The sequence below is a fragment of the Phyllobates terribilis genome, unplaced genomic scaffold, assembly GCF_046119375.1.
Source record: "Phyllobates terribilis strain yellow unplaced genomic scaffold, ASM4611937v1 Scaffold_5__5_contigs__length_657084704, whole genome shotgun sequence".
In the NCBI taxonomy this organism is placed as follows: Eukaryota; Metazoa; Chordata; class Amphibia; order Anura; family Dendrobatidae; genus Phyllobates; species Phyllobates terribilis.
Window position 1 is genome coordinate 138,542,194 of NW_027362765.1, and position 22,887 is coordinate 138,565,080.

Here is a 22,887-nt window from a genome sequence, read left to right on the forward strand (position 1 = left end):
TCACCATATGGGGGCTGACTGTTTCGAATATTTGATACTCCAGAACCAGTACAGTCTCAAGGATGCAGGATTAGAAACATGTTACTGCTATTCTAGGTTCGGTATTTTGGAAGCAGGGAACCAGTGCCCCACTGACGTGCGTTTAGTATTTATTTCGTTTACAGTACATGGCCCATGTAGTTTGGCTTGGAAAACTCTCATACACATATTCTATATGTTGTAAAGGCAGAAACACGTTTTTCTAGAAACATGATAATTTGGTTTTATGGCTTCTTGGAAAAATGTCAATGTATCCTTCTTTATTATAAGCAGCTTTTATTGTTACTTTCTATTCCCCAGTTAGAGACGTTCCAGAATCTTTGGTTAGAGAGGTCAGACTGATCCTGGCAGTCAGTCCTACCAATTGGTTAATGAGGCTGAGAACAAATTCTTGAAAATTTTGCTGCAGCAACGTATACCGCCAAACACAGAATTATTATTACCATTTCTTGCCAATAATAATAATTTGCACAATACGTAACGGCTGCTGAGCCCAAAAGACTCTCCGCCATAGATGAGGAATGGTTTGATTGGCTCTGTCCAACCACAATTCAACCCTTTATATTTTCCTTATTTTTACGTGTGGCATACTTTCTATTGTAACGGCAATGTGGCCCCTCACATTCCACAATTCTAAAATTCATATCATCTAGTACTTTTCTGAGTATTGCTAGATTTCGCCAAAGGTATAGCGACATCTAGTGGTCATGTAGAAAACTACATCTTCTCAATGGCACATCGGCCCTCGCCAATAGACTAATAGAGAAGCAATGACGCTCTTCTGCCAAATGTAAATTGGCGCAAAAAAAAAATCCCAAGTCGGAATAATAAATTTACTAAAAAGATTGTGACTTTACTTGTTTTACAAAAAATATGAGTGTACTCTCCAAGGAAACGTAAACTATACGGACAAAAGTATTCGTACACCCCTCTTAACCCCTGACCACTTTGGGGCCTTCAGGACAAAACTTTTTTTTTTCTTTATTTTTTTCCATTCAAAGAGCTGTCACGTTTTTTCCTTATTTTTGCGGGATGAGTTGTATTTATCACCCTTTTGGGGGACATATAACTTATTAGCCATCTTTTATTAACTCTTTATAGAAAGGCAAAGAAAAAACAGCAATTCTACTATTGTTTTTTTTTTTCCCATGTACATTTAAAGTTTTACGTCGTTCACCGTGCTGCACATACAAGGTGTAATCTTCATTTTGTGAGACACTACAATTATGGCAGTATCAAATTTATATTGTTTTATTACTTTTATACACTAAATACAATGTTTGAAAATAATTAGTTTTTATGCCTCTTTATTTTGAGAGCCATACATTTAAACGGAATCTGTCAGTAGGATCAACCCTCCAAAGCGGTCTATATGGGCATGTAGGTCATAGGAAGCTGAAAAAAATTATACCTTGATATCTATAATCGAATGTCTTATTTCAGAGAAATCCACGTTCTTCTTATATGAAAATGAGCTGTTAAGATCTATGGGCCGGACATAGATCTCCCTGAGAATCTGCCTCCAGAGCTTATTTTAAATGAAAGGGGGCATTACCAGTGTGAGACATGTAGATCAGGAGAGCAGGCTGTCAGTCACTACATGTCTCACGTTGGTAACACCATAGCGCGCATAGTGCCTACTTCCCTCTATCTCCTCCACACGCTGGGCACAGCGATAAACACCTGGGACGGGTCCAAACGTCTCCCTTTTCTGGTCACCTATGTCAGCACACTATATTTCACTTGTTTAGTGCTTGATATACAAATAAAGACATTTCTATATGAAGCATCGGGCTGAGTGCACCCCAATATTTACTGCCATCTCTCCAGGTCGGGCTGAGTGCACACTAACATTTACTGCCATCTCTCCAGGTCGGGCTGAGTGCACACTAACATTTACTGCCATCTCTCCAGGTCGGGCTGAGTGCACACCAACATTCACTGCCATCTCTCCAGGTCGGGCTGAGTGCACCCCAATATTTACCGCCATCTCTCCAGGTCGGGCTGAGTGCACACTAACATTCACTGTCATCCCTCCAGGTCAGGCTGAGTGCACCCCAATATTCACTGCCATCTCTCCAGGTCGGGCTGAGTGCACCCCAATATTCACCATCTTCTCTCTAGGCCGGGCTGAGTGCACCCCAATATTCACTGCCATCTCTCTAGGTCGGGCTGAGTGCACCCCAATATTCACTGCCATCTCTCTAGGTCAGGTGGAGTGCACCCCAATATTCACTGCCATCTCTTTAGGTCGGGCTGAGTGCACACTAATATTCACTGCCATCTCTCCAGGTCAGGCTGAGAGAACCCCAATATTCACCGCCGTCTCTTCAAGTTGGGCTGAGCGCACACCAACATTCACCGCCTTCTCTCTAGGCCGGGCTGAGTGCACCCCAATATTCACTGCCATCTCTCCAGGTCAGGTGGAGTGCACCCCAATATTCACTGCCATCTCTCCAGGTCGGGCTGAGTGCACCCCAATATTCACTGCCATCTCCCCAGGTCGGGAGGTGTGCCCTCCAATATTCACTGCCATCTCTCCAGGTCGGGTGGAGTGCACCCCAATATTCACTACCATCAATCCAGGTCGGGCTGAGTGCACACCAATATTCACCGCCATCTCTCTAGGTCGGGCTGAGTGCACCCCAATATTCACTGCCATCTCTCCAGGTCGGGTTGAGTGCACACCAACATTCACCACCTTCTCTCTAGGCCGAACTGAGTGCACCCCAATATTCACTGACATCTCTCTAGGTCGGGCTGAGTGCACCCCAATGTTCACTGCCATCTTTCCAGGTCAGATGGAGTGCACCCCAATATTCACTGCCATCTCTGCAGGTCGGGCTGAGTGCACACCAATATTCACTGCCATCCCACTAGGCCGGGCGGAGTGGACCCCAAAAGTCACTGCCATCTCTCCAAGCCGGGCGGTGTGTCCTCCAATATTCACTGCCATCTCTCCAGGTCGGGCTGAGTGCACCCCAATATTCATTGCCATCTCTCCAGGTCGGGCCGATTGCACCCCAATATTCACTGCCTTCTCTCCAGGTACGGTGGAGACTATCAGTGTGGCAGCAGAGGATAAGTTTCAGGGGCATGTAAGCCTTCTTTATTTCTTTTATATCATTAGTAGATTGCAGCACATACCTTTAGTTTCAGTCATAGGGGTGGCACTTTTTACTGGTTCAGTCGCGGTCAGTCATGGTCCTGTTCAAAATTATTCACACCCACCTCATGTGAGTGATTGCAGTGACTGGCCTGACATCACGGCAACGGCCTCATAGATCCCGCCATTGTGCACTGCCAATCCGCTCCTGGGTATGTGCACTGAATCTGGGTGTACGTTCCCAGCTTTTTTTCACATGTGCGAAGCTGGGGACGTACACCCAGAGTCAGTGCGCATGCCCGGGAGCGGATTGGCAGTGCACAATGGTGGGATCTCCGAGGCCGTTGGCATGCAGTCAGGCCAGTCACCGCAATCAATCACATGCGGTGGGTGTGAATAATTTTGAACAGGACCGTGACTAATCACGACTGAAACTGTAAAAAAGCGCCACCCCTATGACTGAAACTAAAGGTATGTGCTACAATCTACTAATGATATAAAGTGTTTTTTACACATATCTACTGGGAGCTTTTCTTTGAGAAAACAATGTTAGGCTGCGTGCCCACGATCCGTAATAGCAGCGTTTTGGATGTAGCTCACCTTCGCTGTGTCCAAAACGTTGCGTTCTACATTAGACGCACAGAGGATGGGATTTATAGAAATCCCACGCCCACTGTGCTTCTATTTGACACCGCGTAAACTCATCCACGGTGCGGGTTTACGAGGTGCAGCGTGTCAATTTCTGTTGCAGTGACACTACAGAAATTTCCACAATAGACTGTATTAGATGTGGTAAATCCGCATGGTTCACTGAACATATGCAGATTTAACTGCGGGATTGAACGCAGTGTTTTGGACGCAGCGAAAATACGCTGCGTCCAAAGCACTGCTATTTCCTGATCGTGGGGACATAGCATCAGGGATGCACATTGAACCACTAACAACAGTTTAAAACACAAAACGGACGTGACAGGTTCCCTTTAAGTTTTAAACAAGAGGAGCAGAAAATCCCTTTAAGATAGGGAAGTCATTAGCTTTGTGGCACAGCACTCACAACTGCTGATGGTATGGTGACCATGGAAAAAATCCCAGTAGCAAATAACCAGAAGATAAGGTACAAGCTGTGCAGCACGAATGTCGGTCAAATGATAGGGTGGCTGCTTCGAGAAATCGGCCACAGCAGTAAAGCGGGCACGGTGAGGGTGAGAGGCCAAGGAAAGGGAGGACCCACGGGCAGGCAGCGGCCCATCACGCTCCATTGGTAATGGATGGCATTTCTGTTGCATCTTATATGTTTATTTAAAAAAAAACGCAACAAAATAAAAAAAATTAAAAATGCTGAAGTTTGGAGGCCGCCTTAGGACAATATTGCTGATCGAGCATACAAGAAAATGTCTTTAGAACACACACCCAAGAAGGAACATTCATGGATTTCGTGCCCGATTAACAGTAACAAGCTCAGTTATACAGTACCACAATGTGAACATAGCAATAAAGTTTAGTGACAGTGGGGAAAAAAAACAGGAGATGACTCAGGAGCCGCCATGTTTGAATATACCAAGCTGCCCGGAGTCAGCTGGATCGTGATTGGTAGAATATGTCACGTGTCTTCTGACAAACGGCGGCCTCGGCCCAGCATGGAGCAGATGGAGGCTTTGTCTTCGTGGTTACGGAGGAGATATTTCACTGAGAATCTCCGCAGACACGCGGCGTGGGGACTGGCGCTCATCTCACTGGTCGGCTCGCTGGTGAAGGAGCAATGGCCGCTGGCGGACTCTTACCTCAGTAACAAGAAGAACGTCCTGAATGTGTGAGTGACGGGGGCGGGGCCTTGGCAGGTCACAGATTTGTCATTGTACTGTGTAATGTGCGGGGCTCCTCCTAGCGTCTGTGGGCAGTTACTACAGGAACTGAGCATGAACCCTGCAGTCCTCTAATTGAAGTCGGTACCCCACAAAGTTTTTAGCCGCAGTCTGTGCCCCCACAAATCCACTAGCCACAGTCTGTGCCTTCATAAATCCTCTAGCCGCAGTCGGTGCCCCCCCATAAATCCTCTAGCCGCAGTCTGTGCCCCTATAAATCCTCTAGCCGCAGTCTGTGCCCCCATAAATCCTCTAGCTGCAGTCTGTGCCCCCATAACGTTTTTAGCCGCAGTCTGTGCCCCCATAAATCCTCTAGCTGCAGTCGGTGCCCCACATAAATCCTCTAGCTGCAGTCGGTGCCCCCCTATAAATCCTCTAGCTGCAGTCTGTGCCCCCATAAATCCTCTAGCCGCAGTCGGTGCCCCACATAAATCCTCTAGCTGCAGTCGGTGCCCCCCATAAATCCTCTAGCTGCAGTTGGTGCCTCCATAACGTTTCTAACCGCAGTTGGTGTCCCTATAAATCCTCTAGCTAAAGTCAGTGCCCCCATCACATTTCCAGCCACAGTCAGTGCTACTGTAATGTTGCCAAACACAGTCGGCTCCCCCATAAAATTTCAAGCTCCATGACATTGCTAGCCACAGCTGGTGACCTCCATGACACATTACTGTTCTGGTGCGGACCAGGGCTGTGGAGTCAGTAAGCCAAACCTCTGACTCCTCAATTTCCATGACTCCGACTCCCTCATACATGGCTCATGTTTAAGTGATAAATTTACTGTAGCACAGATTCATCTCAGCTAAAAGTCTAGACCCTTAGATCAGGAATAGGACAGACATTTATAGGACATTTCACAACTTTCCCAAATTCTTATGAAAAAATATTCCCCACAAACTGCATTGAGCTACTGTACCCAATTTATTATATATTTTAAGAGTTGGAGTCGGTCCATTTTATACCAACTCCACCTAAATGGACTCCGACTCCACAGCCCTGGTGCGGACCGCAGCCAGCGCGGCGCCCCCTGTAGATTGCCGTCCGCAGCCAGCGCGGCGCCCCCTGTAGATTGCCGTCCGCAGCCAGCGCGGCGCCCCCTGTAGATTGCCGTCCGCAGCCACTGCTTCCGTTTTGATCTCCTCCATGCCTGTGACAGTACGCTGTAATGTGCTATTATCCCCCTTTCTTTTCCGCAGGTATTTTGTGAAGGTCTCCTGGGGATGGACGTTCCTCTGCCTTTTGCCGTTCATCGCCTTAACCAGTTATGTGGCTACGAGGAGCCTGAGCGCAGTTTTCCGCAGGCTGAGTGCCCTCCTGGTGGGGACCATGATCTGGTTTACCTGCACCAATATTTTCATGGTGATTGAGAACGCCACGGGCACATGTTATAACTCCTCCGTGGTGCTGGAGGTCAGAGCGGACTACACTGATAAACGCTCGTGTGTCGCCAGCGGAGGCTTCTGGGATGGATTCGACATATCCGGCCACTCGTTCCTGTTGCCGTACTGCGCCCTGATGATTCTGGAAGAAGCCGCTGTCCTCCACTTTGTTCGCTTTGACAAGTCCTGGCAGAAGCATCTTATTAATGTCCTGATTTTATCACTGGCCTTTCTGGTTTCCGTGTGGATTTTTATGTTTGGTTGCACAGCTCTTTATTTTCACAACTTTTTTCAAAAATTCCTTGGAACAAGTTTTGGAATTTTGGCCTGGTACGTGACGTACAGGCGGTGGTACCTGGTGCCATATTCCCCTGGACTCCCGCTGAGGTTTACTACCAAAGAGGGGAAACGAGGCTACAGTAAATAATGCCATCTGTCGGTACATGTGCCCCAGAGTACATGAAGCATTTCCCAAACCAAAAATCACCCGTCAATTAATTAAAGCAACTATCTCTTAATTATATGTATTTCTGGGAAAGCTGGGTGGCTGTCAGTATTACACCTAGTACAGCAGCCCATCGTTGCAGGTCTCTAGGAAAGCTGGGTGGGAGCTGTAATGGTGGAGATATTAGTTGTCACCCAACTTTCCCAGGAAGAGATCTAATGGGCATTTATTTTTTTATATTTGGGTACGACCAGCAATTGGCTGGTGAATTCTTAAAGGAGTGGTCCACTACTAGGACAACCCCTTCTCATTCCCATGTTTGGCCCCTTTAAAATAAAAACTCACCTTCCATGCCGGCGCCATCCCAGCGGTGTTGGCACAGCGCCGGCACGGGAGGTGAGTATAAAAGTTATTTGTTTTTTAAGGGGGTCAAACACTTGACTCTGACATCCCCTTTAAAGGAATTCAGACTATTCCATTAAATGGCAAAACGCACAATAAATAGGAAGTTTTGCCATTCAGGGCTCTAGGAAAGATGGGTGATGACTTCTGTGTACAGAAGAAACAGCAGATACAAGAGGGTGACTGGTGATTTTTTTTTTTGGAGGGGGCCATGCTTGTATGGTTTACAGAGACCAGACTAGAATATTTAATGCTCGTTCTTAACTGGTGCGCACAATGGCCTATGGGGGCGCTCTGCCTCCAGAGCAGTGTTATAATCGTACGTTCCCTTAATCCTATGTCCATTCAATTTATACTTGTCCCAGAGGGGAGGAGGGCAACATTTTAGACCTTTTGAATATTTTTTAATTTAAAATCGCAGAACATGAAAATTTCTAATTTTTCACTTTTAAAATTAGGTGCGATTCCCAGAGTCTCCTGCTGCTGGCTGCCACAGTCATGTGACAGGAAATCTCTGGCTGCAGCGGTGACGTCATCCATTGTGATGTCACAGCAGTGACACGTTTTTATGCAGCGATGACATCAGAGCTGTCGAGATCTTTTTTTTTTTTTTTTTTTTTTGCTGAAGACTTTACAGAAGTGACAGCAAAAAAAAAGAAAAAAAAAGGCAGAAAAGTGACTTGTGACTACATCATAGCAAAAGGAGATTTTTCCATGATAATGTAATAACACTAGACAAAAATCTTACTGCGAGGAGGAATTATTCACTTTTAGGCTGGGGCTATATGATAACACAGGCCGTGCTATGCCACTACTACATGGCAGGTCATATAGAAAGACATAAGGTGCCGCGACGGGCAAGTGCCAAAAAATCCCAACTGGTTCTGACTTATTGCAATATGCTTGTCGTGGTACCATACAGGTCAGAATATGACCCCATTCTTCTACAGTGGGCTGCAATGTAGTGAGAGTGGTCTTTGTCACGGCAAAAGTGGCTTTGTAGCCCCAGCCTTATATTATGTGTGTGTAGTAAAATTCCCTTAATCCGGCATCTGGTAATCCAGCAAATCTGATAATCCTGCACTTCAGTATAGCAGGTTTTATATAGAACTTTATCTTTGTTACTGAAGCCTTTCCTTTAGCCTTTTTAGAAGGTCTTAACAAAAAATGTTTTATTTTAGCATATCTTGTATTCTGGGGCCTACCATGCCGTATTAAAGGAATTTCACTGTACGCAGTGTATAGACGCTACACAGTGGTAATTATTACACATAGGGGTAAAAATGTGGAGCTTCAGGCTAGACATAAAGTATTCAGCTTGTGACTACAGAGTTCCCCCTGAGCCACCGCATATAACCAGGTCTGCAGCTTGTGACTTTCCAGCATGCTGGGAGTTGTAATTCCACATTAGGCACTGGTCTAGAGCAAACGCCTTTTTAATTTATAGAGCCATTACCTTGTACGCCTTTGCATCCAGGAGCAGAGACCTTTGGGAAATCTCAAGGCCACCCTTTAATTCATGACTTTATAGCCTCTCAAAGTCCAGAGCGTGCCACAAGTCAATAATAATGTTATAAATACCTGGTGGTTAAAGCAAGCGGGAGCCATGTCTATAGCACCCCGGGGCCTGTTAAATCTGATAGACGAGCAGCTTTATTAATATAGATTGTTCTCAAAAGGTGTAGTCACTGACTAATCAGCTCCTGTGGATATGTCTTAGCTTCAAGCGTCCAATCAAGCCACCAGGTGAAATGTATATTACCCAGAAATCCCATTTTGTGGTAAGATGGGTCATATTGGTGTGACTGAATCAATGCCACATTCCGAGAACAAAAAAGAAAACTTAAAGGGGTTGTTCAGGATTAGGAAAGTGAGTCCAGAAACAGCGCCTCTCCAGTCCATGGGTTGTATTGCAGCTGATCCACACATTGAAGTTAGTGGGGCTGAACTGCAATACTAAAGAAAAGAGTGGCTCTTTCTTTTTGGGTGCTTCTTTCTGACGTCCATATGCCCTAACCTCAAAAAAATAAGAACAAAACTATTAACATTTTTGGACTAGCAGTTTCAGTTCCTAGATTAAAGGAGCTGTCCACTATTAGATTGGCCCTTATTCTGAGTGGAAGAAACACTGGTATTTGGCTTGGACAAAAATATGAAGACTGCAGCCGATTAGTGGCTGCCGATTGACTGCGGCGGTCATGTGTGTACTTGATTTATGTCAGCAGACAGGGCTGAGAGCGGAGGAGCGGCACCAGTCCAGGAGAAATGAGATATATATCTTAATTTTATTTTTTTTTACTTTATGCAGCACCCTGGGGCTATTAATAAGGAGTTTTTCAATAGTAGACAACCCCTTTAAGGATTTTTAGCTTATATTTTATTTTATAACACTAATATTTTCCAAGAGAAGCTGTCTGGGGTCTTCGGATCCTAACAAAGTAATTGACCCTTACTGACGTTGCTGCTTTTGTAGAGATCTGCCCTATTTTTGACCCTTGTTGCGGATCTAACTTGCCAATGCAAGTCAACAGGCCGTAAAAACAAAAACGTATTTTTCTGTTTAATGTGTAGAAGAAGCTACGTTTTATTTTTGTTTTTTTTCATATATGAGAAACGGATGCAAAAAGGATTATAAAAACTGACAGACCAAAAATGGATCCAGTGCACGGAAAAAAAAAAAGTGAGGATGTGTGAAACCGGCCTAAGGGTTAAACTGGCTTTGTTGTCCACAGCAACCAATCACAGCTGAGCTTTCATTTCAATTACTACTCTGGAAAAATGAAAGCTGTACTCTGATTGGCTACTATGGGCAATGAAGCCAGTTTTACTCTTGACAGTTTTGATCAGATTGAGCCGTTTTCAACTTTGTCATACAGCAGATTTTCCCTTCAAGCGTCTGGAAAAGCTGGGTGATGTTATGGTTGGACTATGAATTTAATTATAAGGAAAATGATGAATATGTATCTATTGTTTAGATGCGGCACCCATTTTGTGAGCGGCAGTATGACTGCGGTTTTGCTCAGCTCCAATGAAATACTGATTCCACTCACAAAATGGCTGCCTTCCATGATTTAATGGATGCAGTGCCTCATGAATGCCACTTAATAAGTGACTTAATAAGGTAAAATGTAATATCCTTGGTACCGTTGCTTAGGCCTATGCTACGTGGGAGACTAGTCTCACAATTGTGCTGCTATCAATGTCCACATATGCTGCTTCGCTGGTTCAATGGAGTAGTTGCCAATAGCAACCAATTAGATTGCTGCTCTCATTTTTAAAAGTGCCTCTGAAAGATAACAACTGAAATCTGATTGGTTGCTACTGACATCTGGTCCACTTTTCTTCTGTATTAGTTTGTGTGAAAATTTGGCCCATAGCAGCCAATCCGATTCCAGCTTTCATTTTGCCCGCCAGGATTTAATAATGGAAGCAGTGATCTGATTGGTCGTCTGTGTCGCATTGCTTTATAATACTCATAACTGGCACAAAAAAAGGGCTAAATATAGCCCAAAGTGGGCATTTTTGTGACATTTTATGGGTATTTCTGAGGCTTGTGGGGGCGTTCTAAATGGTGGGAGATATGCAGATGAGGTGTCCCTTTAATGTTGGAATGGTTTTGTCTATGGGCCATGTGTTATTGCTCCATATGGGATTGTGCTGCTTTATCTTATTTAGTTCATTTAACACAATATTTATGTCAACAACAACACACAGTATTAACCCCTGTGGATCTGGATTGCGCCATGTGACTCACATCAGTTATGGGGTTTCCTGACTCTGCGGGGTCAATGGTTGCAGTTGTGGCTATATGTATACACTATACCTTGTGTACCCAAAGCGTGGAACAAATAAATTCTTCATACGAAAAATCTATCTTTTCATTTAGACACAACATTGTCTACATGTACATCCTGCCGTTTGCATAAGACGAGGGTCACAAGACTTAAAAAAAAATTGGTCTGATTATACTAATCCAGGGTTTCCCATGCTCCGTTCTCAGGGCCCCCAACATGGCATGTTCTCGGGATTTTCTTAGTATTGCACCGGTGACAGATACAGAGGCAATTTCTGATGCCTTAATAATAGTGATGAGCGCAAGTGCTCGTTACTGGAGTTTGCTGGGGTATGCAGCGAGTATCGCGGGCACTCGAGTGACATGTTTGAGTCCCCGTGGCCGCATGTTTCGCAGCTGTTAAACAACCACAAAACATGCGGAGATTGCCTGACAAACATGGGCAACCTCCGCATGTTTTGTGGAGAATAAAAAAACAATTTCTCCATTCTGTCAGTATGTGAAAATCAGTCTACACTCAGTCCGATTTTCTTCACGGACCTGTAGACTTAAAATGGATGAGTGCGACCGGGTAATCGGAGGGAAATTGTGCATGCTGCGATTTTTTTTTTTTTTTTTTTTTTTTTTCCCTCAGACCACTAGGTTCAAGGAAAAAAAATCAGCAGTGCACGCCCTCATTGAATAACATTGGTCAGAGTGTGATCCAATGTTTTGAAAAATGGCATTCGGACCAAAACTATGCACGAGCCCATACAGTGAGTTTTAGGCCACATTCGCACGTTCAGTATTTGGTCAGTATCTTACATCAGTATTTGTAACCCAAAACCAGGAGTGGAACAATCAGAGGAAAAGTATAATAGAAACACGTCACCACTTCTATATTTATCACCCACTCCTGTTTTTGGCTTCCAAATACTGAACGTGTGAACGTGGCCTTACCCTGTGGATTGGAGAACATGTTTCATTATGGAAACTATCAACAAGCAGGTTGTTTTAACTAAGATTTGTATAAATTCCAGAGAAAACGCAAAAATCTCAATAGATCAGGCCTGGGGAACGTGCAGCCCGTGAGCCACATCCAGCCCTGTGGCTTTCCCGGTCCGGCCCGCGGACCGAGACATCTGTGGGCTGAAACCAGTGGCCGCATTGCGCCCTCCCCCGCCTGTCCATCGCCGCCCACTGTCACCGCTATCTGGATCCTCAGGATGCAGACAGCGGTGATTGCATTGGTGGAAGATGGCGTCGCTGGCCCCTTCCACCTATCAGCGAGTAAGACAGCTGACGCAATAACATCAGCTGAGCTGTTCACCGGAGACAGGAGCAGAGGCACAGCTGGGGGAATGGGAGCGAGGTGAGTGGTGTTTTTTTTTGCATGGCTATGGGGGTCAGTTGCAGGACATGGGAAGGCTATGGGAGTCTGTTGCTGGACATGGGGAGGCTCTTATGGTATATAGGGGGCTGTGTGTGCTCAAACAGTATGTAGGGAGATGTCTGCATACTTAATGCTCAATATTAAGTGGTACAATTAATATAAAGTAATTATAATTAATATGTTAATATTAATATTGAGCAGAGTTAATTTCAGCCTATTGGTTCGGCCTCCACAACAGTCACGGTCTCTCATGTGGCCCCTCTAGAAAATTATTTGCCCACACCTGCAATAGATGCTTGTCATATGAACAATTGATCCGTCAACAGCAGCTTGTCTGTGGTTTCTATAGAGTAAAATATTTTTTTTCCCCCAACTACAAAAAAAAAAGACAATGAATATTTATTAGGGCTCGTGCACATGGCCGTAAAAATTCGAACGAATGCTAGCCATCGTTTTGATGGATAACACTCGTCTCTGTTATTCAATGAGGCCGTGCATAGTCTCTGTTATTCATTGAGGCCGTGCACATATTCAAGTTTTTCCTTGGAAAGAACAGTCAGAGGAAAGAAAAATTGCAGCATGCATTATTTGCCTCCGATAATCTGAACGCACTCAGCCATTGAAGTCTAGGGGTCCATTGAAAAAAATGTTCACATACAGACTGAATGGAGAAGATGTAGAAGTCTTTTATTATCCACCATCCGAGGAAAATTGGATCACACTCTGACCGTACTTTGATAAAACTGCGATCACCATCTGATTAGCACAGTGTTTCCCAAACTCCAGTGCTCACGGCCTCCAACACGTCTTGTTTTTGGGATTTTCTTAGTATTGCACAGGTGATGGAATTGTTAAGTAGTTATGAGTGCAAGTGCTCATTACTCGAGTTTGCATCAGGTATGCAGGGTATCGCGGGCGCTCGAGTGACATGTTCAAGTCCTTGTGGCCGCATGTTTCGCTGCTGTTAGCCACAAAACATACGGGGATTGCCTGACAAATATGGCTTCAAATGGGTTTATTTTCTGCTGAGCCTTTGGGGCCCAGTATTGTGTCAACCAGAGGATTTCCTGACATTGCGGTGGTCCGCGCCATTTTTTTTTTTTGCCTTTACTCTACAATACCTTTTAAATCAGTGATGTCCAGCTGTTGCAACACTACAACTCCAAGCATGCCCTGATAACCCCAGGCAGTGGCTTTATATAATGCCAATAAAGTAAGGCAGCTGCTCACAGGATCCCTGTAATAAAAGAAATGAAAAAGCTTTGGAAATAAACTTCTACCATTTTCCCGCCAAAATTTTATTGAAATTCCTCTGCACTTTCTTCTCGCAGAACCTAAGTTTGCTTTCTGATATACAAAAGGCACAAGAAACATTTGAACCCTGTAACATGATGATGATGATGATGATGATGGTGGTGGTTGGACACACAGGTGGAGACCACAGACCTTCACATGAGACGGGTTCATACGTTCTCCAACACAGAATATGACAATGGTGGAAACGTAAAGGACGCTGCTTTTGAAAGGCATCGGAAGGATGAAGGCGAAACCTGGTACATACTATAAAATGGCAGATAAAAAAAATCTGAACAAAACCAACTGACAAAATTCCTAATAACGTAAGAAATACAGAGACAATTTCATTCCTCTGTCTCAAGCTTTTTTTTTTTTTTTTTACGTGAAGGACTTTTTATTTTGTGCTCATCACCTTAAAAAAAGTAGGAAAGAATGAGGTGTTTACAAAGTTAATGGCTTCTTTTTAAAACATTTGATCATAATATTATTTAGTTGGTCGCTTTCAGGACGATTTTTCACTTAAAGTGAACCTGTCGCGCACACACACACTGGAGGCAGCCATTTTGTGGGCTTAGCATGTATGTTGACCTCATAAATCAAAACTGGCTTAGTTATCCATAGAAACCAATCACAGTTTATAGTCTAGGGCAGTATATGAAATAAAAGTTGAGCTTTGATTGATCACTAGAGGTAAAAAGGCCATTTTTGATGCCTATTTTGTCGACTAACAGCGTCATAAGTGACATTACAAAAGTCGGTTCATGCTACTTCAGAGGGAGAAGGTTTTTTTTTCTTATGAAGCGTTCAAAAACAACAAGTTCATTAAGCGGAAACTATTTTAGGAAACACAAAATTTTTAGGTTATGTCTACACGTCTTTTTCAGGTGAGTACACTCCATAGCCCTCCTGAAAAAGCAATAAAGAAACGCTAAAAAGTATGAACATATGCACCACAAAGTAAAAACTACTTGCTATTCATATGTTCAGGCTTGAGCTCCTGTTAACCGCTTCAAGTCTCCAAAGCCGCAAAGTGGTTAAAAGACATGACAGGTCCATTCTTTAGGGCTCATATTAGCGTATAAAAAATACCTCCGATGTTGCTCCGGAAAAGTTGAACCAGTGAAATTCGTATGTTTCAACATGTCATGCAAGTGATATGCGAATGTGCGTTTTGTTTTCCTCGCCTAGCATCTGTATGACATCCATATGCAATCTGTATGCAATGTGTTTTTAACATCTTTTACATACAGTAATCTCTATGGAATCTAAAGCTAGTTTTCTAAGTAATAAAACCATCTTATATACAGACTTACAGGTGCATCTCACTAAATTAGAATATCATCAAAAAGTTTATTTCAGTTCTTCAATACAAAAAGTGAAACTCATATATAGAGTCATTACAGAGTGATCTATTGCAAGTGTTTATTTCTGTTAAGGTTGATGATTATGGCTTACAGCCAATGAAAACACAAAAGTTATTATTTCGGTAAATTAAAATAATTAAAAATCAACTGCAAAGGTTTCCTAAGCATTTAAAAAGGTCCCTTAGTCTGTTTTAGTAGGCTCCACAATCATGGGGAAGACTGCTGACTTGACAGATGTCCAGAAGGCAGTCATTGACACACTCCACAAAGTCCCAGAGCCCCAACTTCATTTGGAAATCAAGGTCCCAGAGTCTGGAAGAAGAGTGGAGAGGCCACAATCCAAGCTGCTTGAGGTGTAGTGTGAAGGCTCCCCAAACCATCACTGATTGTGGAAACATGTCATCTGCTGGTGTAGGTCCACTGTGTTTTATCAAGACCAAAATCAGCGCAGCCGTCTACCAGGAAATTTTAGAGCACTTCATGGTTCCCTCTGCCGACAAGCTTTTTGGAGATGGAAATATCATTCTCCAGCAGGACTTGGCACCTGTCCACACTGCCAAAAGTACCAATACCTGGTTTAAAAACAACAGTATCACAGTGCTTGATTGGCCAGCAAACTCGCCTGACCTTAACCCCATAGAGAACCTATGGGGTATTGTCAAGAGGAAGATGAGAGACACCAGACCCAACAATGCAGACGAGCTGAAGGCTGCTTTCAAAGCAACCTGGGCTTCCATAACACCTGAGCAGTGCCACAGGCTGATCGCCTCCATGCCACGCCGCATTGATGCAAAAGGAACCTCGACCAAGTATTGAGAGCATTTACTGAACATACATTTCAGTAGGCCAACATTTCGGATTTTAAAAACATTTTTCAAGCTGTTATTATATAGTATTCTAATTTACTGAGATAATGACTTTTGTGTTTTCATTGGCAGTAAGCCATAATCATCAACATTAACAGAAATAAACACTTGATATAGATCACTCTGTTTGTAATGACTCTATATAATATGAGTTTCACTTTTTGTATTGAAGAACTGAAATAAATTAACTTTTTGATGATATTCTAATTTAGTGAGATGCACCTGTAGCTAGAGACAGAGATAGATAGCTGTCAGATATTTAATAAGCTCTGTGGAGCTTATCTGGCAGCTTTTTATTAATGAATTTAAAAAAAATGGCGTGGGGTCCCCCTTATTTTTAATAACCCAGCAAAGGCTAAGCAGACAACTACTGGCTGATATTAATAGGCTAGGAAGGTCCATGGATATTAGTCTCTTCCCAGCCTAATAAGACCGCCCTCAGCCACCCCCAGAAATGGCGCTTCCATTAGATGGCCCTTAGCCTCGGCTCTTCCTGATTGCCCTGGTGCTGTAGCAATTGGGGTAATGGTTTTGAGATTGATGTCAGCTGTGTAATGTCCGCTGACATCAAGCCCAGGGGCTTGTAATGGAGAGGTGTCTATCAGACACCCACATTACTAACCTCGTTGACAAAAGAAAGAAACACACACAGAAAAGTCCTTTATTTGTACAAAGCACTCCCCGACAATTACCCTCTTTTACTCATTTATTACCATAAAAAAATAATCCACAGCGTCCGCCATAATCCAAGTGGAGGTCCCATGATGATCCCTGTGTTCTTCGTCCAGTCTATGGAGCCCCCTTCAGAGAACGCAGCTCCATAGACTGGAGCTTCAGCCACTGCCAGTTCTCACGCTGCGTAGCGCGAGAACCCAGCTGCTGTGATGAGCGGTGACATCAGTAAAGGTTACTTCAGTTCACAGCCGCTGAACTGCGGTAACCTTACTTGCATCACAGCTCGCAGTGTGAGAACTTACTGCTGGTTCTCACGCTGCACACTAAGTTCTCACATTGCTAGTGGTGATGTCAGTAAAGTTACCACAGTCCAGCAGCTGTGAACTGCGATAACCTTACTGACATCTACTCGTCACAGCAGCTGGGTTCTCACGCTACGCAGTGTGAGAACTGGCAATGGCTGCAGCTCCAGTCTATGGAGCGGCATTCTCAGAACGGTGCTCCATAGACTGGACAAAGAACACGGGGATCATAGTGGGACCTCCATTTGGATTACGGAGAACCCTGTGGATTATTTTTTATGGTAATAAATGGGTAAAAGAGGGTTCTTGTCAGGGAGTGCTTTGTAAAATTAAAGGACTTTTCTGTGTGTGTTTCTTTTCTTTTGACTATGGGGTGTCTGATAGACACCTCTTTATTACTAACCCCTGGGCTTTATGTCAGCGGACATTCCACAGCTGACATCAACCCCAAAACCATTACTGCGATTGCCAATACATCAGGGCAATTGGGAAGAGTCAAGGCTAAACACCAGAATTGGTGCATCTAATGCATGTGCCATTTCTTGGGAAGCTGAGGGCTGGTCTTATTAGGCTGGGAAGGGGCAAATATCCATGGACCTTCCCAGCCTATTAAAATCAGCCTGTAGCTGTCTGCTTAGCCTTTGCTGGTAATTAAATATAGGAAGGATCCCACGTCATTTTTTTTAGGGTCCCCCCTTTTTAATAACCAGTAAAGGCTGAGCAAACAGCTGTGAGCTGATATTAATAGGCTGGGAAGCTCCATGGTTATTGTCCCCTTCCCAGACTATTAAGACCAGCTCAAAGTTGTCTGCTTCCCTTAGCTGGTTATTAAAAATAAGGGGGACCCCCACACCATTATTTTCATTTATTTAGTTATTCGCTAAATATATGTACAGTAAACTACACACGCAATGCACTAATTATATATCTCACTGACATATTTCTATCTATTCTATTCTGACTGTTCAGGCTGTTAATTTACTGTACTTGGCTGATGAAATTTCCTTGTTCCATTGAGTTGTGTGCGTAAAAATTGGACGGCACACGCATGGTCCATGTGCGGTGCAATTTTTTTCTTGTACTCATTGACTTGCATAGGCGAGTGAGATCCTATTCTCGCAGAAAATCGCAGCATACTGTGATTTTTTTTCTCAGTCCTATTCCAGCTGAGAAAAAACTCTTTTACTAATATTGGTCTGAGTGCAATACATGTAAAAAACAAAACGCAAATACACCAAAAAATACTTTTTGCCTTTTTTTAAAGGGTCTTCTTGGGAATGTATGCCTGCATTTAAAAGGCATCATGTGCGCATAACCTTAGCGAGTATTTCTTTTTTTGAAGTGTTTTTTAAAGAGATTTCAGAGCGTTTTTTCCCCTGAATAATTTTTGCCATTTTTTTTTACTTGAAGTGTCAAATTTTGAGTGGCTCCAGTAGGGATCTGTCTGAAAGATGTAACATGTACTTTTTTTTTTTCAACTAGGGTTTTTTCAAATCTGAAGAGGAAAAAAAATGTTCACAAAAACTGAACATGAAAGTGGATTAACATTAAAACTATTAGGAAGAGTCTTTTAAGCATCCACTAATCTTCAAACTTCTCTGTATTGGCGTAGCCTGAGGATAAACACTTCAGAAAAATAAAAACCTCAAAAAAACTCACCCAAGAAGGAGCGATTTCTAAAGTAGTTTCTGCTTGAAAAACTTATTTTGAACACAGAAAAAAGCTCTCAGTCTGAACATAGCCTAAGAAGTCCTTGTTTGAAAAAAAGAACATGGCCTTGCTGCCACAGCAAGCAAACCAGAATCCATTTTTTATTTTTGCTTATAAATGAAAGCTGATTGGTTGCTAAGAGAAACAAGGTCACTTGTTCTATTAAACAGCTTTAATACTTGACTTAGGAAAACTGGTCTGGACCTAAAAATGTCTGACCCCAGTATGGTGTGTACATGATGAGTGCACTTAAAATGAAATTAAGAGGACCATAGACACAATGATGATTCAGACCAAGGAACATAAAGGATGATCCAAGTGTCTCTGATGTCTAAATAAAATCTGACCTATCTGTCAAAAGGATGTCAGACATCCTAACTGCAAGAAGTCATTGCTCTTTTAAAGGATACGTGCACCTTTTTAATGGGTTGTATAGGATTAGGAAAACATGGCAGCTTTGTAGAAAAATCAGTGCCACACCTTCCCATAGGTTGTGAGAAGTGGTGGTGAACTGGTGACGTGTTTCTATTCGGCCACGGCCCCACTATCAGTATTTGGTCAGTATTCAGTCAGTATTCTTTTTTCAGGAGTGGGAGCCAAAACCAGGAGTGGGCGATAAATGATAGATTGGTGACTTGTTTCTATTATACCTTTTCTCTGATTGTTCCTCACCTGGTTTTGGCTCCCACTCCTGAGAAAAAATACTGACCGAATACTGATAGTGGGGCCATGGCCTTATACTTTTCCTCTGATTGTTCCACTCCTGATTTTGTCTTACAAATACTGAGGTAAAATATTAACCAAAAACTGAACATGTGCACATGGCCTATTAGGCTACGTTCCCACGATGAGATTTTGGTGCGTTTTTGATGTTGCAGAATGTCTGCACCATTTCTGCACCTATTATTTAAATTTGGTTACTTGCAATTGTTCATTGCGTTTTTTTCTACTTTTTTTTTATTTGTTTTTATCATGTTTTTGATGCTGTGTTTATGCCTTAAAGGGGTAATCCCATCTCCAAGATCTTATGCTAATATGTAGTAGGTGTAGTAATAATAATAATAATATTAGAAAATACCTCCAATTAGAAATGTAGTAAAGTTTTTCTCATTCGCTATGTCGCTTACCTCCATGGTTACGACCACCAGCAACTAGCTATCACTATATGAGTGTTCGTAACCATGGATACCTAAGGTCCTGCAATGCCTGCACTTGAGGAATAGAGACATAGCAAATCAAAAAAACTATACTACATTTCTAATTGAAGGTATTTAGTGATGAGCGAGTATGTTCTGTTAACCCTTTCGATGAGCATGCTCGGGCGAACACCAAGTATCAAAGTATCACCAATGCCAAAGAAACAGGCATTCCTCACATGTATTAAAGCTGTCAAACAGTCACAAATCATGCACATGGAGTGATTCAAACATAACACCGAGCACGCTGAAGATACTGGTGTTCGCCCGAGCATGCTCGTAAATCTCGAGTAACGAGCATACTCGATCATCACTAAAGGTATTTGCTAATATTATTATTATTATTACACCTACTACATATACAGTAGGATTGGAATAGGATATTGGAGATGGGAATATACCTTTAAGTAAAGCTGCTTTGTTTTTGATACTTCCTGGTATTTGGCTTTAAAAAAACTTTATTGACATACGTAGGTGCAGATTACATGCGTTTTTAGTGCGTTTCTGCCACAAAAACGCACTAAAAACGTATGTGCATTTTTTACTTGCGGATTTTCCGAATCTAATACAAGTCTATAAGGATAATCCGCACAGAAAACTCAGTGTACCCATGAGAGAAATTGACATGTTGCGGATTTGGAACACGCACTGCAGGTCAGTTTACACTGAGCAAAAAAGAACAGTGGGCAGGAGATGTCTATAAACCCCATCCACTTTGCTGGAACTGTAAGACGCTGAGTTTTTGACGTAAAAATATGCAGCGTCAAAAACGCACCAAAAGCTCATCGTGGGAACATAGCCTTAGAGCTGAGCAGTAATACCAGGCACAATCTGTAAACAGGTGTGGCGCCGTTTTCAGTAGAAAGCAGCCATGTTTTGCTAACCTTGGACAGCACATTTTAGGGTGTGCTCACAAAGCGTTTTTTTTTTTTTTCTGGAGCAGAAACTCTCCAAAAACCATGAGGAGTTTAACCCCTTCCCGACTGGGACATTTTCTGTTTTTGCTCTTTATTTTTTTCCCTCCTCTTCCAATAGCTATAACGTTTTTATTTTTCCATCGACATATGTGAGAGCTTGTTTTTTTGCGGGACAAGTAGTACTTTTGAATAACACCATCCATTTTATCATGTGATGTACTGGAAAGTGGAAAAAAAATCTCAATTGTAGTGAAATAGCAAAAAAAAAGAGCAATTCCGGTGGTCTCACTAATCTAAGTCACTACTGGTGTCTACTAACCAGCCATCTTCATCTGTTATCAGCGACGCTCCGGTCGTCTTCTGCAGTGTTTGCTGGGTGATACGGAAGTTACTACTCAATGTAAGTCTATGAGAGCCAGAATGAGGTCAGAACGAGACTCCCATAGACTTACACTGAGAGCTTGTGACCGTTACCTCTGACTTCTGGTGAATCAGAAGCTGTAGCCGCAATATGGCGGAATAGAGCGGCAACGGAGAGGCATCGGGAAGAGCTGAAGACCCCAGCTGGTGAGTATATTACTAGGGGCAGGAAACTTAAATTAGTGGCATCACTCAAGAGCTGGAATAAAATTAAACGCTGGATTGGTGCTTTAAGTGGTTAAAAAAAAAATCTGAAATCTGTAAGAAAATTTTTTTTATGATTGTGTCGCCATTTTCCGAGAGCCGTAAAGTTTTCAATTTTTGGGTAATGTTTTGATCTCCCCTTTTGAGCACTCAAAAAACTCATATGAACAGTGGATTTCCCATAGAAATAAATAGGAAGAGGGTTACAGATGTTTTTTAAGGTAGATTATGGAGCGGATCTACTCAAAAAAACTCAGTTTGAACATAGCTTTATGGGATTGGGGGGGGTCTCAGGAGATGGTGGTGGATTGATTTAGTATATTGAGGCCACCACATAATGGCAATAATATTAGCTGAAAGTTCAGCCAAAAAGAGCAAGAGAAATTGGGGTTCTCGACTCAGGAATAACATCTTGTATCAAACAAAGAAAATTGTAGGAGTTACCAGAATAAGAAAGACAGTAGCTTTCTTCCAAAAACAGTGCCCCACATTAACACAGACTATGTGTGGTATTGCAGCTCAGACCAGTTTAATTAAAAGGAGCTGAACTGCACAGTTATGGTGTGAATAAAGAAGCCATGTTTTTCTAATTCTGCACACCCTCTTTATAGGTATACGTACCCTATAATAAAAGCGTTCTTAAGCCTGGGCAACCCACCATAAGCTGATTGTGGTGAGATTACTCAATGCAATGAGCCCCCTCATCTCAGCTGTAGGAAATGATTAAGGAAAATTATCATACCTCAGCAGTCCGCCAAGGTCCAGAGCAATTTATTACAATAATAGATCAATATAGGAATGTTGACTGGAGGTTGGGGGACCAGTAATCTTTATGTCTATGGCCGTCTGTAGAGAAAACGTAAATTTAGGAAATTTTAGATTGCATCCTTGATCTATTAATACTGCAACAGTCTATTTTTTTTTTTGTTCTCTACAAAAGTCATTTGCAAATATAGTAGTTGTGTTGCGATATAAGGTCTACGTGTTCTCTTTTATGGAATGTTTACATTAGCGTTAAGGATATTTCATGGCGACGATTGTTCCGGTTCCTGGTACTTGGCTGAATTATAACACATAGCACAGAGACATCAAACTAAGACACGCTAGTCATTAGATGTATTTCTTCTTTAAATACCAGTAGGCAAAATATCCCATCCCCCCTAGTGATCCCATAAGGAAAGATGCCCCGAAGAAAGATGGCGGTTTCCGTTTGACGAGGCGGAATGCGTTGGGTAAAACAGCTGAGAGGAGAGTGGTGTGGATGTCTCCCAGTACTCTCCGGAATGCATAGCGCTTCTGTATTCGCTCAAAGTAGGACTGTAAGTTTGGTCTGCTCCCATCTTCCAAGTGTTTTTTGGAAAGTCCTAGGAACTTGAGTCGATGTAACGTGGCTCCCAGAAGGATGTCGGCTAAGGTGAACGTGTTCCCACAAAGCCACAGCTCACATTTGCGGCCTAGGTAAGAAAGAGAATCATTATTTGTGTTTATAGCTACGAGTTACAGATGTTTTCTTCTCCATTCACATTGAAAGCTAAATTCTGA

General features: G+C 42.8%; 2 protein-coding genes across 3 annotated transcripts in view; one reads left to right on the forward strand and one right to left on the reverse strand.

Moving 5' to 3' along the window:
- Positions 1-4,719: 4,719 nt before the first annotated feature.
- On the forward strand, positions 4,720-11,099 carry FITM2 (fat storage inducing transmembrane protein 2). The gene is made up of 2 exons (XM_073683068.1): positions 4,720-4,955; positions 6,201-11,099. Exons 1-2 carry the CDS (start codon positions 4,783-4,785, stop codon positions 6,808-6,810), a joined length of 783 nt encoding a protein of 260 aa, XP_073539169.1. The 5' UTR covers positions 4,720-4,782; the 3' UTR covers positions 6,811-11,099.
- Positions 11,100-18,078: 6,979 nt separating this feature from the next.
- Positions 18,079-22,887, reverse strand: part of GDAP1L1 (ganglioside induced differentiation associated protein 1 like 1) — a 110,270-nt gene continuing 105,461 nt past the window's right edge. For both annotated transcript variants that reach the window (XM_073683071.1, XM_073683070.1), the window contains exon 6: positions 18,079-22,799. In XM_073683071.1, coding sequence (XP_073539172.1) covers positions 22,456-22,799 — 344 coding nt within the window. In that variant the 3' untranslated portion in view covers positions 18,079-22,455. The remainder of the gene's footprint in view (positions 22,800-22,887) is intronic.

Coding starts and splice junctions, on each gene's coding strand:
- FITM2 (XM_073683068.1), top strand. CDS start 4,783: ATGGAGCAGATGGAGGCTTTGTCTTCGTGGTTACGGAGGAGATATTTC. Junction 4,956..6,200: donor AAGAAGAACGTCCTGAATGT/GTGAGTGACGGG, acceptor TCTTTTCCGCAG/GTATTTTGTGAAGGTCTCCT.